Source organism: Budorcas taxicolor, chromosome 21, assembly GCF_023091745.1.
Source record: "Budorcas taxicolor isolate Tak-1 chromosome 21, Takin1.1, whole genome shotgun sequence".
Lineage (NCBI taxonomy): Eukaryota > Metazoa > Chordata > Mammalia > Artiodactyla > Bovidae > Budorcas > Budorcas taxicolor.
Genome location: NC_068930.1, coordinates 10,587,576 through 10,605,845, shown reverse-complemented (window position 1 = coordinate 10,605,845; position 18,270 = coordinate 10,587,576). Strand labels below are relative to the sequence as shown.

General features: G+C 47.1%; 1 protein-coding gene across 1 annotated transcript in view; it reads right to left on the bottom strand.

The window, feature by feature from the left end:
• Positions 1 to 18,270, bottom strand: part of LOC128066970 (protein FAM169B-like) — an 88,456-nt gene that overhangs the window by 67,886 nt on the left and 2,300 nt on the right. The window contains exon 2 of the mRNA XM_052660100.1: positions 1,857 to 1,990. Within this exon, the coding sequence (XP_052516060.1) occupies positions 1,857 to 1,990 (134 nt within the window). The remainder of the gene's footprint in view (positions 1 to 1,856; positions 1,991 to 18,270) is intronic.

Here is an 18,270-nt window from a genome sequence, read left to right as displayed (position 1 = left end):
AAAAAGGCATGCCCAGAAATAAAATCCAACAGAAACACTCCAAAGTGTCCACAGCAGTTAACATGGGTGATTTTATTTTCTTTGTTCTTGACTGTAGTTCCCAAATAGTATACACTGAGCATACATTGTTCTATAACCAGGAGAAATCAATAAGCATTATTGTATTTTAAATATGATAAGACAATTTCAAGACTGAAAACAGAGTTAATTATGAAAAGAAAAGGTTCTGGGCAGGACCAGTGTGATGCAGTATGGTACATCCTTATCTTGTCTTTTCTTGTTTTGCTTGAAAAATTTTCTCTGGGATCAAAAAGAAAAGTTAAATTTGCTAAAAGCAATGAGAAGATCCATAATCATCACAAATCAGACTATTTCAAAACCTGCTAAAGTGGTAGGAAATAGCTACCCTTTCTTAATTAATTCCTAAAATGGTAGGAAACCAAATGATTATTTTCAGGACTCCTTTTTTTTAAAGGAGGAGAAGCAACTTGGTGGGAAGACATTTCAGCACTTTTATCACATTAAAACAACTTAATTCTAGTAACGATCTTATTTTATTATGGTTTTTGCTAATAATAACACTAAAATTATTCACTCTGTGAGCATACTACATATTAGAGTTTGTTTTGCTGTGTAAGTAATGTTGTAACCCATACATAAGCATGAAATAAAAGCAGATGAATGAAAGTGCACCCTAAAGTACCTAAGGGCTAACTCCCGCATTTCACCACACTTCTCAGATTACCCAGCATGCCCCATACTCTGTCCAGCAGTCCTCAGCCCACCAGCCCCCCGCTCCCCAAGAGTAAGCCCCTCAAGAGTGCGCCCCTAGCCGTGACTGAGCGCCTACTCGCCTTCCGGCACAGCTGTCGCTAGGCGGCGCTGAAAGCGTGTGCGTGCAGCCACCTCCTTCGCGGATCCAGAATAAGGAATCACCCTTGGGAGCTAGATTCTTCCAGGAGTTGATTACAAACAAGCATCTCCGAAATCTCAAGGAAGCCACACTATATAAACTGTACAAGCCATTGTTTTAATTAACTCTTGAACAACTCCAGTATAGCAAAATAAAACCCTGTCCTCCTCAACTAACTTTGCCTGCCAGACAGCAACAATTCCTAGTATGAGGGAACTTTTATTTGTATCAAACAAGAAAAACTTGCCTCTTTCAACAAACCAGCCTCAAATCTGAAAAGCAGGTAACCAATTTAGGTACAGTCCAAGATTCACATATTCTTTTTACTTACTTAGTGGGGGAAAGGTCTTAAAAATAGCACAATTATTAAATTTCACCCACAACCCCACCATCCTAAGTTTTCATTTCTAATTTCTTCCAGTCCATATTCAAAGCGTAATTTTATCAGTGCTAAAAAGCATAATTGGTACAACTTCATTCCAAATCACAAACTTTTAGGACTTAATCAAACCTTAGAGACTAGAGGTCAGTCAATCCCCTCATTTACAAATGGGAAAACTGAGGCCAGCCAGACAATACACACGGCATCTCATTTAATCCTCAGAACAATAGTATGAGGTAAGCACAGTTATTATCCCAAATTCTGAGATGAGAACAGCAAGACCAGAGAGGTAAAGTCACTTGCTCAAGGTCACACAGCTCTTAAGTGGTAGACATGGGATTCAGAGCAGATTGTCCTGTTGACTGCCTTGTAGATCTGGACTTACCCTCATGACTCTAAAATCTCAATCCAGGATTCCTTTTGCTTCTCAGAGTGGAATCATTCTCGTATTCACTCCAGAAGGATTTTTTTTTTTAATCTGCAATACTCTTTCACTAACATCCTCCTTTCTAATAAGTTAGATTATACAGAACTCTCCACCAATGGGAAGATCACACGTACCTGCTCCCCAGTGGGAAGAGAGAAAACCTCTGGTGAGGGCCCCGCTCCTTCCCCAAGCATGGCATAGTAAGCCAGAGTCGCTTCCTGATGCCCAGCAGGGTCGTCTTCCAAAATATCCACAGGGTAAATGCCCACTGGGGGATAAAGAAGGCAAAAAAATGACATGAGCTCCACTCTTTCATTGAGATAAAGGTCACTTACTTCTTGAATATGAAAAAGAAAAAAAGCAGCCAATTGAAACTTGCTCTAAAAATTACATTCATCTATTTTAAGTGTAAAAGAAAAAAGCAGTATAGCAGCGAGAATCAAAAGAAAATAGAAGATAGCCCTGATGCTGGGGTTGGCACCCACCCCCAGAAGACATGAGGTTCAATGTGAACCCTCTTGGACCACTGCAGAAACTTTCTTTATATCCTCAAATTATAAAATGGTTTCCCGAGTATTTTCCAGTAGGGTCAGCCGCCGTGGCCACATGTACCCTGAGACTGGACCCCCCGTGGGTGAGAACCTTGATAACTTGGACAAAATCCAGCCTGAGTAATTATTTTGCCAGCTTACATTTGCTTTGAAGTTGGTTTGTCAGTTCTTAAACTGAGCTGCTCAACTATAAGAGTTTAAATGTACAAGTTAGTATGAACTAGGAAACTACATGTGCAAACCTATATGGCCGTACAAAGACTATTGCAGATTAATTTGTAAGATATCTCCTGTCTCTACTCAGCATCTCTTTCTTATCACCACACTTTTACAGGAAAACTATATCCTGGAATAATCATACACACTGAGTGTACACAGTTCAGCTCAGAACTAGCGGTTGGTTTTCCCCTGAGATGCTAGCTCACCTCTGACTGGCACATCCCTCCTGCGGTCCCCCTCCTCTGACGCGCCTCTGGGCCTCCCGTGGTGGGAAGGGTGTCAGAGTAGCTGTCTTCTCCTCTTCTTTCTCCTCCCCTTTCTCCTCCCCTCTCCCCCTCCTCTGCCTCCTCAAGAGAGATAAGCCTGCACATAAACACCCACTGAAATACCAGCTTCCCACTCTCTCTCAGAATCTCCATTCCTTCTGCCAGCCACTTTTCAGGGAACAGAGACTGCTCTCAGCAGCAAAAAGTTTCGTGGCTCCAGTTCACCAAGTTTGCCTCTGATGACTTATACTGCCAGTGACTGGGGGGAGTGCTCGTAGAAAACAGAGGCTGTCAAGAGCAGGGCTGGACCAGGCCTCAGCCTTGCCCCGACTCTTATTGGTGAAAATGTCACTGGCACACACAGAGTGATGAAAAGATAAGTAAAAACACTCTACCACTATTCATTTTAAGTATTTGAGTGTGAAACACATGCCCCCAAAATTACAACTATAAATATACTGATGCAAATGTTTCAAATAAAGAGGTGAAGAATTAACAGTCCATTCAGTGATGACGAACAAGGCAGTGATGAAGCTGGGGGTCTCCTCCTAAACAAGGTTGTGCCTCTAGGCAGCAGAGATATCCTGCTATGGAAGGTACACACTGGGGTGTGTGTGTGCATTTGTGTGTGTATGAGTGTGTTTTCTCTCTACACACACACACACACACACATTCAAGGAGGCCCAGGTTCCTTCTCACTACAGTGGGCCAGGAAGCCCCTAGCAACGGATCAGACATGGCGGCCAGGCAAAACCAATACACACCCCCACTCCCACTCCTCACTGGGCACTCTGGACGTTTCAGCTCAAAGCTGACAGATCCAAGCCACGTTAGATGGCTCCTTACTGGGGGACCCCTTCAAACCTGTCGCCAAAGCCTCGGCCTGCAGCACCTCTCTCCAATTGTCCTGATGCCGTCAGTTCAAGGCATCAGCGTCTCGTAATGAAAACCTCTGGCCTCAGCTCTCGCCTCTGCCCATCCTTCCTCCGTCTGCCCCCAATAAAAACACTGCAGCCAGTCCCTGGAGCCAGGTGACAGCAGGCTGCTGAGTCCTCCCTGCCTCCGATTTCACTGAGTCCAGCCTGACTCCCATTTATGGCTGAGAAAACTGAGGGCTGCAGAGGCAACCAGCTGGCTAGCCAGCGGCAACACCAGGGCAGGGAGGCCTGTCTGATCTCAGAGTGTGTAAAACAGTCTGATGACTTGGTGACACCATCCAGACAGCCTCCTCTGCCAGCGTCAAAAGGCCTTGGCGGGCCCCCTCCCCGCCTTGGCAGGCCCCCTCCCCGCCTTGCCATCCTGAAGGCCCATCTCAAGCTCCAGCACTCCTGGGGTGCTCCTGGAGCCCCAGAAGCAAGGGCTCTGAGAGCCCCTGAGTCTGTGTGTGAGTCCAGCTGGGCCTAGGACGGGACTTGAGGCACCCTGGCCGCCCCGCCCCGCCCCGCCCTGCCCTGCAGGGCCTTGCACACCCGAACTTTCACAGCTTTTCACAGCCGTCAACAGGGGACCCGAAGACCCTCGCAGACCCTCAGAGCACTGGTTCTCTCTTCTCCCAGCCCTGCCTAACCCCCCAGTATGGGCCTCTCCCTACCGAAGCCTTTTTCAGCCCACGCACTTCAGAAATGTGGGTGGTTGTTTAGCTGAGCTCTCTGTTCAGACTGCTATTCATCCAGTTGATCCCGCGGCTTCCCACAGGTATGACAGACGATTCCACGCACATCCTGGTACATGAAGCAAAAAGCACAGGCAAGTGGGCTGCTTCAGCCCCGGGCACCCGACTCAGGCCATGAGGTTCTCCCACAAACACGCTTTCAATCCGCTGCCTTTCTCCAGACGCCCCCAGGAGCACCGTCTGAAGGAGCAAATGGAAATCCCACTTGGCCTGTCCTCTCTGGGGCCGGCCCACGTCTTGGGAGAGGTGTGTGTCCGACGGGTCTTCGGTCCACTCCAGTGAGGTTGAGGGCTGCCAGAAGAGCCTTACGGATGCCCCCAGACCCCCCAACCCCCGTCCACACACACAGGCACACACACACACACGCACACAAGCTAAGACCCCTGGCAACAGGGGACCACGAGCACAGTGTAATCGCCCAGCTTTTCTGGAGAGGCTCAGGAAGGGGTACCTCACCCGAGATCCCCAGGCCCAGAGGCTCTGCTGGCTTGCCCCTGAGGCTGTCACAGCTTGCCCAGCATTGGCTCTGGCCGCATGTGGTCAGGAGAAATGCAGTGAACATCTTTTGCTCCTTGAGCAGCATGAAATCACCCCCCAGCCGGGTGTGCTGCCGGAGTTGGGAGAGCCTCTCAAAAGACTCGGTGGGCTCTTTGGGCTCTACTGCTCAGGGCTCTACTGCTTTGCAGCCCAGGGACAGGCCCCTGGGGGGTCTTCTCCACAGAAACCCAGCAAAGTCAATCAGTCGGAAGGCGTGAGCATGGGGCTGCATGGGCCTGCCTCTATGAAAACACTAACCCTCTGAAAAAGGAATATCCAAACATCTCAATACCCGACCTCTAAGCTGGGCCAGACCCCTGCACCTCGAGAAGGAAGAAGCACCCCGAGCCAGCCAGGGACAGCGGGGAGCTGTGATCCTCCAGCCTTTGGGGCTTTAATTCCTTCTCTTCTCTCCGGGGAGACTGCCCCATCTGAAAAGTTCAGGCAGATTTCCTCTTACATGGAAAATGCTTGGGTGAGCTTTCTGGAAAACTGGGTGGGAGCAAAAACCAGAGCTGCTTAAGGCAGGAGAGGGGAGAGGGCCTCCAATGCCAGGTGGGCAGGGAGACCCCTCCCCAACCCAGGAGCTACACACACACAAGCACACAAAGGCACACACAAGCGCACACAAACACTCACAGGCACACAGAAGCACACACACATAGGCCCACACACAGGGACAAACACAGGCACACACACACAGACACACAGGCACACGCAAACACGGGCTAGTGACCCCCCTCACACAGGGAAGAAGGAAGGCCCCGCCCAGCCTCCCCTCCCAGGGCACTCCCAGCAGGCAGGGGGCTGCAAGGAGTAAACAAGTCTGAGCGCTTTCCGCAGGCGCTCAGGCAGCCCGGCCGGCTGCCCAGCTGCTGAGGGAAGGCAGACCCAGGCAGGGGCTTCAAGATACAAAAGGCTAAGAGGCTTTAATGGTTTGAACCCAACAGGAAATATTTTTCCAAAGCCAAAAGAATGTAATCTTTTCAGTGCAATGCAAAATGCTTTCATGAAAAAAGGCACACAGTTGAAATGATAATTCAGTGCAGACCGTAAAGAAATTGAAATCCCCAAACCAACCCCGTGTGTAAGAATTCACTCTAAGCACATGTTGGCTCTGGTCACCCGAAAAACAAAAGCAGAGGTCTGTCTTAAAGCATTCTTCCAGGGAAAATGCCGAAGTCATTCAGAATCTTCATACCAAAGCTTGAGCTTCCAGGGCTGGTAAGGGGCCTCCACACTCTTCCGAGCCACTGCCCGTCACCCACTGCTGATCCGTCAGCCACGGCCACCAGTCCTAGCATTCAGAGCTTTTCTAGCATTTCTTGGTCCTCTCAATGTAAACACCAACGCCAACTAATGAAGACTTTGAAAAGGATCAACACTCTGCACCTATCTACCGATTCAGTAGCACTTGCAGAATATTCTCTTCAAACACCACCTCACACCAAAGATTAGGAAAAATCTTCCATTTTAGGAAAGTGCAATTTTTCTCATATGGGTCTACAATTAAGAGAAACATTAATAAGAAGATTCTAAATTCTGCTAACCCCACTCTTGAAGAATTCTGACTTTATTGAGAGCCCCCGTCAGTAACTGCGTGGCGTATGTCACTGGAAAAAACTGACTGGGACTTGTCATTCTTGAACTACAGAAAGAACAGTTCTTGCTCATGATTATATGTGAAAACAATTTTAAGGATGCAAAATTAGAGTCTGATACTTTTGTTTTTAACAATTGGCTAAGAGCAGATATCACTTGCACAGAAGTTTTTTCTTTCTTTCCTTTTTCACATAAGCAGGCTGGTTGTTTTCGTCCAAAGTAGTTTGCTTCTAAAAGGAGATTATTAGCCGAAGGAAACCTTATTACAGGAGAAATCTGCTGAGGGGCGTTAAGTGCCTGCCTCTGAGCTGGGCAGAGACCTCAGCTCCTCCATGCCAACCAGAGAGAGGGCATCTGACAAGAAGTGTCTGCACCCAGGTGTTCGGCAGGGTAGCGCCTAAAGGGGAAGCTTTCCAAATGCCACCTGCCTGGCTCAGAATTCAGCAGCAGGAGTTTGGCGGGGTCCCTGATTCCCAGTGAGGCATGCACCTCAAAAATCCACTTCCAAGCTGTCTGCTTTAAGAAAGTTCAGTATTCACAAATGCAAACTTCATCCTGACCCTCCACAGCATGCCTCAAAACTGAGAGCTACTTTTAACTTGAAGTATGATTACATTTAATTTTTAAAGAGGGCCATTGCTCACAGCGAGAAATATCCACAGTTATGTGAGGTAGTGTCTAGGGTTTAATATCAAAGAATCCAAGGTTCCTGACTTCCCTTGTATCCTCCCAGCATTTTCACACATATATTCTCTGGAAAACTAGCTTCACAAGATATGCTGTGGAAGGAGGTTTCTGAGACCAGCAAGTTGGGGAAAGGGGAACTGTTGTGATGCTCAGAGCTCACTACTGGGGGTTCTATGCACCTATCAGCAATCAGGACGTTTAGACACCTTGCAGCAATGGAATTTTCTTAATCCAGCATTTATCTTCCAAACTTACTTAACTAGGGACCCCCGCTCCAGAACACTAACAGATGACAAATGACACCTTAGAGAAGAATGAGGTGACATGATGTCAGGGCCAGACAACCCATCACTCTTAGAGGGCAAACATGCCAATGTCTGCAGCCCAAGGACCACAGGCAAGGGGAGCTTGGTGTCAGCAGAGCAATCCTCCACTTGGAGGAGGAGAGAACAGAAGGTGAAGCAAATACACACTTGGATATTTTTGTTGGTTTTTGAAGAGCAGCTGATTGCCAGAATATTCTTAGCAAAGAATTGAAAAAAAAAAAAAGTTGGAAGACAGAATGTAGAATGTGTTAGAATTTCTGAGCAGATGAGCAAAGTTGTCAGGGAACAGAGGCAGCACTGAGAAAGGTCTGCAGGTGGTAGGTAGCAGGGTGGGTTTCATCGCCGGGAATTGACAGGGAGCCTGTTGCTCTGTTATCACAGATTTAGTATTGGCCAACTTGCAACTTGTCACTGCCTTGGCTGAGAATACATGGCTTGTCCCACCCAAATCTAAGATGGTAAAATAGGCAGATGACTTTGTGTGCCGCCCACACGAAGATTTATGTAATCCTAATTGCTTTTAATATGAAGGTCTCATAATCTGAGCATTGGTGCATCTTACTCTTAGGCGAATGATACAAAGATAAAACTGTTTTTCCCTCTGAATCATTCAAAAGGAGATGCGGTGGGTCTGAAACAGACTGTTCCCTTCGCATTCAAAGAGGTGTCACTTTGGGGGACAAATGTGGAGCCCTACGGGGGCAGACAGGAGAAAATAGCGTCTCAAATGTCTCACAAATGGTAACAGAAGAGGGGGCCTCACCTGATATAGCTACAGGAAGCTCAGGTCCACCTTGACCCTGAACGTGAGCCCTTCCACCCCTCGTGGTCAGCATTACGGTGCCCTATTTGTCTAACCTTTACCAGGAAGGAAGAGGGCTCTGGCACATACTCAGGAAAACATGGAAAGCCTGATTCTTTGTATCCTGAATTTAATTGACCAGGAACTTGTAAAAACACCAAACTCCAGTGTCAGTAACACCACCGCAACACGTGGCAGTCCTGAGCTGGTGGGGAAATGCGGTGGGGGAGGGGACAGCTGTCCAGCATGGAAGCAGAACCCTAAACCACACAGCACACAACGAGAGGAAAAAAACAACTCATCACCAGCATGCTTTTCCCCAGTAGTCACAGAATAACATTTCTCAGAACCCACCGAAACACTGTGACTGTTAGAGGACTTTATAAACTTTCATCCAGAAGTCACACAGCCCTAGACGTCCGTCTATTACACTGCTAACAATAATATTTCTAAAGAAGACAAAAACTGGGTCTCTATCTGTCATGCTCAGCCCAGTGCAAAGCAACAAGGAGAACTGAAAGTAGAAAAATCCTCAGTCTCCATGACTCAGTTCTAGATTAAGCTGGAGCCTCTGTTTTTAAATACTCAGCCTTATCACCCAGACTGCTACACATGGAGAATGAATGGAGAAGAGTGGGATGGCCTTAAACCTAGACAGTGTGCCACTTAGTGAAGGCGCAGTTACGTCCCAGTATTTGGGAATCTGTCGAGAACGCTACATTTTTTAAATCGGAGTATAATTGCTTTACAATGTTGTGTTCGTTTCTGCTGTCCAGCAAAGTTAATCAGCTATATGTGTGCCCTGTCTTTTGGATTTCCTTCCCATTTATGTCACTACAGAGTATTGAGTGGCGTTCCCTCTGCTATACAGTCAGGTCTCATCAGTTATCTGTTTCATACATAGTAGTGTAGACATGTCAGTCCCAACATATCCACATGTTTGTTCTCTGCGTCTGTCTCTATTCCTGGAGAAAGCTACATTTTTATAAAGGCATTGGTCTTTTCTGTGCAAAACTGAAAAGTAGGTGAAGAGGTACCTGCTGAACAGAAATATCTGCATCCAGGTGAGGACTAGCTCAATTTTCCACAGAAGAATCTGCATCCAGGTGAGGGCTAGCTCAATTTTACACAGAAGAACCTGCATCCAAGTGAGGACTAGCTCAATTTTACACAGAAAACATATAAAAGAAAGTTAACATTCTACCTTCTGTGGATAAACAACTTTCTCAAGTACTGGTTGGGAAAGAAAGCATTAAAAAAAAAAAAGTGGTGTGCTCTGACACTAAAACGTACCCTTTTATACCTTATACTTGAACAGTTTTCTCCAGTTAACAAAAGGGCTATAGCACTTCCTCATTTGTTTGAAATTTACATCAGCTCCTTGAAGTTAAGAAAAAGGAAACAATTAAACCCGTGTTTCAGATATGGAAACGCACTCAGAAATGGAAAGTTAGTAATGGGGCTGAGACTCAAACCCAGATCTTGAGATTTCCAGCAGGGCCTTTACCAATTTGCGGACTTCCTAATTTATATCATGTTGAGGACCACACACTGTGTACCAGCACAGATGACAGCGAGGGCTCAGTATAGCACTGTTTAAAATACTTGCCTTTTAAAAGCTGAATAATATTCTGCTCTACACACACACACACACACACACACACGCACACACAGCCCGTCCTGCTTATCCATTCATGTGTTGATGTTCACTTGGGTTGCTTCCACCTTTCGGCTATTGTGAATAAAGCTGCCATGAATATGGAATAGAAATATCTCTTTCAGTCCCTGCTTTCACGTCTTTTGAGTACATACTCAGAAGTGGAACTATTGCATCATATGCTGGTTCTATGTTTAATTTTTTGAAGAACTGCCACACTCCACAGTGGCTGTACCATTTTACATTCCCACTAGCAATGCACAAGGGTTCCAATTTCTCCACATTCTCACCCAGCATTTGTTATTTTCTGCTTTTTCAGATAACAGCCATCCAAATGGGTGTGAAGTCGTATCTCACTGTGGTTTTCATTTGTATCAGTCATGAGGAGCATCTTTTCACGTGCTAACTGGCCATTTGTTGGTGCTGTTGTTTTAAATATTTCTTTCTCTCTTTGGCTGTGTTGAATCTTAGTTGTGGCATGCGGGACCTTTCATCACAGTGCAGAGACTCTAAAGTGCACAGGCTCGGCAGTTGCAATGCACAGGCTTTGTTGCCCTGTGGCATGTGGGATCTTGATTCCCCAACCAGGGATTGAACCAATGTCTTCTGCATCGCGAGGTTGATTCTTAACCACGGGACCACCAGAGAATTCCCTTACCGGCCATTTCTGTCTTTGGAGAAATATCCATTCAACTCTTTTGTCCATATATTAATGATTTTAACAACTATTTTTAAAGCTTGTAAGAATTAGAAAGAGTGACATGAATTGATAAAGAGATAAGTGGCAAGGCCAATGTGATCTAAACGGGCTAACCTACCCAGGATTACTCCAGCACCTGCATTACAGGGCAATGATGCCACCTTTGCCCACTGTCCAGCCAGGCCACACCCCAAGAAAGGTGGCAGAAGCTAGGAGCTGGCTTCAGTGAAAAGACAACAGGCTGTTTGTCATTTATACTTTAAGGCTTGGAGGGAAAAAAAAACACTACCCGTTTTTAAAAATACAATAATAGTAGTAATAACTGTCATAGTGGTAGTAATAGAATAGTAGTGATGCCCTGAGGCCTCTATGATATCTGCTGCCAGAATCCCTGCCCAAGGGTGACCTCAGCTTAGACCAAGCTCTTCCTGATACCTATGGTCCTAGGAAGAGGTCTAATCAGACCCAGATCACATTCATTACCAACCCTACAGCAAAGATTTAAAAAAACTTTCTGCTATAAAGCTACTTTATTAATGTATAATATAAAACTGGGCCATCACTTAGGAAATCTCATATTGCCAGACACCACGCTAAGTGCTAGTCAACACAAAGGTGAAAAATCAGAAGTGGCCTCTGCTCTCATAGAACTTACAGCCTGGTCAGGAAACATAAAAACAGGTAAACATCCCCATGGCATGGGGGGAGGCAAGTGACGAAGGAGGTGGGAGACGGGACAGAACGACCAGGGACGGTCTTTCTAAGGAGGTAGCCATTCAGCAGAAGGATGGAAGAACAAAACGCTGGCCTCGCGCTGAGCAAGACCAAGGGTCACCCAGACCAAAGGAGCAGCACATGCAGAAGGAAGAAGGGAGGAGAGGGCAAGCGCTCAAGGGCAGCCAGTGTGCCTGCAGCGCGCCTGGGCAAGGGAAGAAGGGCAAGGTCACGGGAAGCAGGCAGGCAGAGGCCAGGGTAACAGGACTCTGGCCAAATTCCAGACTTCAAGTTTCAAGAAAAATGCAGTAGGAGGCTGCTGAAGGGCCCCCGGCGGGGATAACTGGAGCGTGTGTTTACCACCTCCGCCAGGCCATACTGCAGCAGGAAACCCAATCGGAGGCAGTGCAAGCTGAGACAAATGACATCAATGGCTTAGGCCAATGATGACAGTGAACACAGTGAGAGGACATGAGCTGGATGTGGCAGTGGACACGGCAGAATTTGCTGCCACATGCATGGGGGGTGAGGGGCTGGGCTTTCTACTTTAGCCTCACCACTTCATGTAAGTCAGTGCAATTCAACTAGTGGCTTCCATATTGTGACACATTTATAAACTAACGTTGGAAACAATCTAATTGCTGTTAGGATCCTAGCTCTTTCCAAAGTGGGAAATTGATGGACCTGCCAACAGAAGAATAAGCTGTACATTATTCGAAAATACTAAATATTTTCCTTGAGATATTACAAACTGAACTGGTATTAAAACACTGATGAACTGCCTACAGTGAGGTTTGGGCATGAGGGCAAGAGCTCTGGGATCATTTAGACCTGATTTCAAAAATCTCCAATGTAAGATGAAATAAACTGCCACAAAAGAGTCAGCACAAACTATAGGTTCAGACTCACAAAGACTGCAAATATTGAAATTATCTAATATGGAAGATAGAGATGTGAAATATCTTTTTAAAAGTTTAAATATGGAATGTAAAGGGCCAAGATTTGTTAACTGCCCAATAAGATTCAAGAGGGAAAGAAAGTAGAGCTTCTAGAAATTCATGTCTGAAATAGCCAATGAACTGAAAATATACATCTGAAGAAATTATGCAGAATGTAGCAGAGAGAGACAGAACAAGAGGAAAATATGAAAGGCAGGTTAAGGGAGATGGAGCGTAGAATGCTGGGGGCCCTCCAGCAACAATGCAACTGTTGTTACATTGAACAATGCAGAAACAATGACGACTCAGAAGGAGAAAAAAATAATAAGGAAAAATCAAGATTTGATGAAATTTGAGTGAAATTTCTCCAGAATTAATGAAAGACACCAGTCCTCTGACTCCGGAATCCCAACCAACCCTAAAGCAGGAAAAATAAAGAAAACTCCCCTCCTAAACATACTGTAGTCAAGTTGCAAAACAGCAACACAAAACGATGACAGTAGCCAGAGGGAAAGACAGATCCTCCCAAGAAAAGGCCAACTCCATTGACAGCGGTCTTCTCAGTGGCAACTATGGAAGCCAGGAGACAATGGAAGAACATTTTTAAAGTAAGAGAGCAAATAACTTTCATCCTACATCCAGCAGAAGTAACTTTCAACAATGTGGGTGAAATAAAAAACATTTAGAAAAACAAAATCTGAGTTTACTACCAGCATATCGTCCCTAAAGTCATTTCTAAAAGGGTGCTTATCAAGGGAAAGGAAACTGACCTCAAGAGGAAATTAGTCAAGAAGGAATGGGAGCAAAGAAAATGAGAAACATGTGGATAAAACCCAAGCCAATGCTGATCATACAAAACAAAAACATCTAATTTAAGGAGATTTAAAAAAAATCATAATAGAACTAAGGTGCTACACACAAAAAAGAAAAGAAACTGGAAAGGAAGTAATTGGAGTGAAGTTATTCAAAGGCCCTTATATGATTTCAGAGAAAGTTTAAAACTGATTAATTTCAGGATTAGTTAGAAATAACATGCATATTAAAATGTCTAAGTTAGCCCCTAAAAGAACAGAAATATAAATATTAAATTTCAAAATAGGAGAGAGGGAAAAAAATGGAATTAGGGCCAGGGTGGGGGAAATTTCAATTTCAAAAAAAGGAAAGAAATGAAAACAAGATGATCTGTCAATATTCACATTTAACTCTTATGATTAAAAACATATCCATCAACAAGTAACCAAACTATGCTTTTGCACAAGGACAGATTTTTATTAATGCTTTTAGCAAGCATTTTTTTTTATATATTTTTACTCAGTTATCAGGTATTCTGGAAAAACACAGGACAATTATTTTCCTTCTGCGGAGCTTCAGTTCAGTTCAGTTCAGTTCAGTTCAGTCGCTCAGTCATGTCTGACTCTTTGCAACCCCATGAATCTCAGCACGCCAGGCCTCCCTGTCCATCACCAACTCCCGGAGTTCACTCAGACTCACGTCCATCGAGACAGTGATGCCATCCAGCCATCTCATCCTCGGTCGTCCCCTTCTCCTCCTGCCCCCAATCCCTCCCAGTATCAAAGTCTTTTCCAATGGGTCAACTCTTTGCATGAGGTGGCCAAAGCAGAGCTTACAATAACGATTTTCCAAGACATTCTAATAGCCCAAATGTGGGCTGTACACATGCATTACAGACACCACTCGCTAGGAAACATGAAAGTAAAAATGAATGAGCATGTGTAACTCCCTGTTTGGGCCTATATGCCTCTAACCACATACAACACTTGGCAAAACTGACCCCCTAAGCAGCATCTGACAGAGCACAGCGGGCGGGGAAATAGCACCGTGAGCAGAAGTCACTGCAAGGCTGGCATCATCACAGCTCTGACTTCTCAAGCACTTACAATGAAATACTCGAGGACTCTCCTTAGGGGTTATTTCAGCACAGTGCAGTGGAGAAACGAATACAGCTTTCTCTCTCTGTGGAATCTGCAAGTAGCGGTTAGAGACTCAGTTTCCAAGAAAAACACATTTGTCTCAATTTCTGCAAGACAAGGAAACCAAGTGGTCCAGGAGGGTTTGGGCCTTAAGAGCCCCCAACACACACATGGACAGGAGCTCCCCCTCTGCCCTCCCTGGGTGCCCCCAGCCCTCAGCCTCAAGCCATTCCCAGTGGCCCCTTCACTGCCCAGCTTCAGAGGAGCAAAGAAACATCAAAATCATTCTATGCCTTGACAGACAATAGGTGTTGGTTTAAGCAGAAAACAAAGCTGCTGTGTGGGAACAAGGAATGCGTGAGGTCTACTGGGAGAGCAGTCCCCGTGACTCAGAGAAGCGGGGAGAAAGACAAGCCTGGATGTCCACAGAACAGTGGCCTTTGGATACACACTCTGTGTGTCCCACCCCCTCGGAGGTTTGCTGATGGCTGGCCTTGAAAAGAAAGCCCACACCAGAGGATGGGTGCACCATAAGGCGTGGAATTTGTAAACCACAGCTGTTAAAGCCAAACAAGCATTATTCCAAGGCCCTAGACCTTCAGTTGCTACTGACAGTCACTTAAACCCCCAACAATAACCCTGACTTTAAAAGTCACGTGACACCAGGAGCCTCTGACCAACAAGTGTGCTTGAATTTTGCCCTAAAATTGTGTTCTGTGCCACACAGCACAGCAGAAAGCACAGCCATTGGCTATAATCCTCTGTTTGGAATTTCCCAGGGCTGAGCTACAAATAAGAATGTCATCAGAGGAGGTAGGAGCCTGCTGCTGGCAGGGACCCTGCTAAGGCTAGGGAGGCAGTCTCCAGATTAGGGTTTCAAAGGTCAGAAGGACAACACCTCAGCGCCCACCCCCTTCCCACCTCCCAGCCCCGGTCCTGGCCACCCGGCCACTCACTTGATTCTGCCAGGCCACGGCAGGAGCAGGAAGTTAGGACACCAGCCATCTCTGGCCTGGCCTCATATAGCAGAGATGCCCATTTAATACACGTAAAATACCCCTTGATGTTTAGAGGTGGAGGTGAACACGGCCCATCAATACGATGGACACAATTACAGGGCAAAGAATCACAGTCAACAGACAGGGACACACAGAACGTCCAGGCGTTAGGATGACTCACTGACAGCCAGGCCTTCCCAGTGAGATCGAGACCCCTGGAAAGATATCCCCCAGGGGATGGGCTGCCAGCGGTGCTCAACCCCAGGGGTGGCAGGGCAACACGCGCCATCAGACATCCTAATATACAAATCTGCAAAATCCCCCTGGCAACCCTCCCTACAGCCAGGGAACCAACAAAGGCCTTCACCAGCATCTGAAAAGAGATGATTCCTCCATCTGAGGCTCACGGGGCTCCAACTGTGTGCCAGCAGCCATCAGGGCAGGAGGACGGAAAGATCAGCAAGGTCCTACCTTCTGCAGAATGATAGTCTGGTTACAGGGACAGGAGGTGGGTGACGCACTGCATGGCAGCGCAGACTTCTAGAGACCGTCTCATCCTCTCCCTTCCCTCTCGATGAAGCAATAGAGACTTGCCCTGGGGCACAAAAGCAGTGACGCCATCAGGATTCCAAAGGCCCAGTCCAGCCCTCTGCCACAAGCCCCAGGGAAGACTTCCCCCCTGGGAACTGAGACACCCCTCCCTGCCCCCCCACCCCCATCTGCCAGATCCCTGTTCCTCTGAGAGGACACCTCTGCTGCTGCTGCTGCTGCTAAGTCACTTCAGTCGTGTCCGACTGTGCGAACCCATAGATGGCAGCCCACCAGGCTCCTCCATCCATGGGATTTTCCAGGCGAGAGTACTGGAGGGGGGTGCCATTGCCTTCTCCGGAGGACACCTCTACACTTCCACATTTTGGGTCTGATGAATATTTGACCAAAATATTCATCAAAATGGCTGATGAATATTTTAAAATTATTTTGAAGTGTTTTGCTAAAGTGAGTTCATCTCCAAGGAACTGGCTCATGGAATATCACCTTCCTGAGCCTCCACTTTGGTTTTAGGGTTGGCGGGGAGGGGGCAGACATCACCCCCATGAGAGGTCCCTTTCTCTGGGAGTCAAACCACCACCAATTTAAACCCCAGCACTGCCACTTACTAGCCAGGTGACTAGGCAAGCGACTTCTCTCTGTGCCTCAGCTTCCTCACCAGTAAAATGGGATAAAATTAGCATCTACATTTACTATTTACTACAGGGATCAACTGGGCTTCCCTGGTAGCTCAGCTGGTAAAAATCCGCCTGCAGTGCAGGAGACCCTGGTTCAATTCCTGGTTCAGGAAGTTCCCCTGGGGAAGGGATAGGCTACCCACTCCAGTATTCTTGGGCTCCCCTGGTGACACAGACTGTAAAGAATCCGCTTGCAATGCGAGAGACCTGGTTTCGATGCCTGGGTTGGGAAGATCCCCTGTTGAAGGGCATGGCAACCCACTCCAGGATTCTGGCCTGGAGAATCCCATGGACAGAGGAGCCTGACGGGCTACAGTCTACAGGGTCACAAACAATTGGACACAACTAAGCCCAGCCCAGCACAGGAGGGCCAATTAAGGTAGCGCTTGGAAAGGGCTTACAGCAATACCTGGCAGGCAGAAACGTGCTTCTAAGGCTTTAGTTTACCAAAAATGCCTTCAGGTCTCCTCCACCGAAAACGCGAGGGAACAGTCACCTCCCTGCACTCATAACCACCTCCTCAGCCTGCTCCCTCTTCTTTTCCTGAAAACGTTTCAGAAACAGCAGCTGTGCCTGGCAGCCCTCAGGGTCCCTGACCTCGGACCCCCTTCCCTGTGGCCTCCCCTCCCCAGCCCCTCTTCTGAGCCCTGTAGTCAGCCCCTGCCCGCCTCTGTCAGCCCCAGGCCCTCCCCGCGGCCCCCTCTCAGGTTTCCAGAGCTTCTCCCTCCCTGAGCCTAACCCTCCCCGGGGAGACGCCCTCCCCAGACCTCCATCTGCTCTGTTCTGTCCTCTCAGCAACGGGGGTCCCCAACAGAGCGCAGGGCCAGCACCGGCCTTTCTAGATTCCTTGCCTGCTCCAGAGTCAGTGTCTGACTAACCCTTCCGTGCCTCCAACTGGAAGAGGCTGAATCCTTCTGAAGTCGCGTTTGGACTGACCCTCCCAGAGTCAGTCCCTTTAGCGGCATGAACACAGTCCCTGTTGCCCCAGCGCAAGCTTCCTCCTTGCTTGCAGGCTTTCCTGTCTCCAAAGCTCTGCTTTTGCCACCATGGCAAACTGTCCAGCACCTAACTTTTCTAAACTGGAACTCGAAACTGACTTCCCAAATGGAGATCGTACAACAGATGAATCTCACAAACACTTCAATTATTTGTGTAAACTTGGATGCGCTGAGCAGCTTCAGTCGTGTCTGACTCTTCATGACCAACCCTGTGGACTGTAGCCTGCCAGGCTCCTCTGCCTATGGGATTCTCCAGGCAAGAATACTGGACTGGGTTGCCATTCCCTTCTCCAAGAGATCTTCCCAACCCAGGCATCGAACCCGCGTCTCCCGAGTCTCCTGCATTGGCAAGCAGGTTCTTTACCACTAGCACCACCTGGGAAGCCCCGTAAATGGTGGGTGGGGGGGCAAAAACAAAGCGCCTTGTCTGAGTCTCCTGAAACTTTCCCCAGGGACCCAGCAGTCCACTGTGATGGATGCAAGGTCTCATCTAATCTTCAGGAGGCGGCTGAAGATCTTGTTTTGCAGATGAGGGAAGTTCAAGGTGACAGATGAGGGGAGTAACGGGACTGGGTTGTGTCTGACTGTCCTTTCTTATACTCCAAGCTAAAATGACAGCAACAGATGGTCTGTTGGAACCCAAGAAGGCCTTCAGTATCAGGGAAATGAAAACCACATACAAATGTTCAGAGAGAGACAGAGACTGCATGTGTGGTCCTCGGAT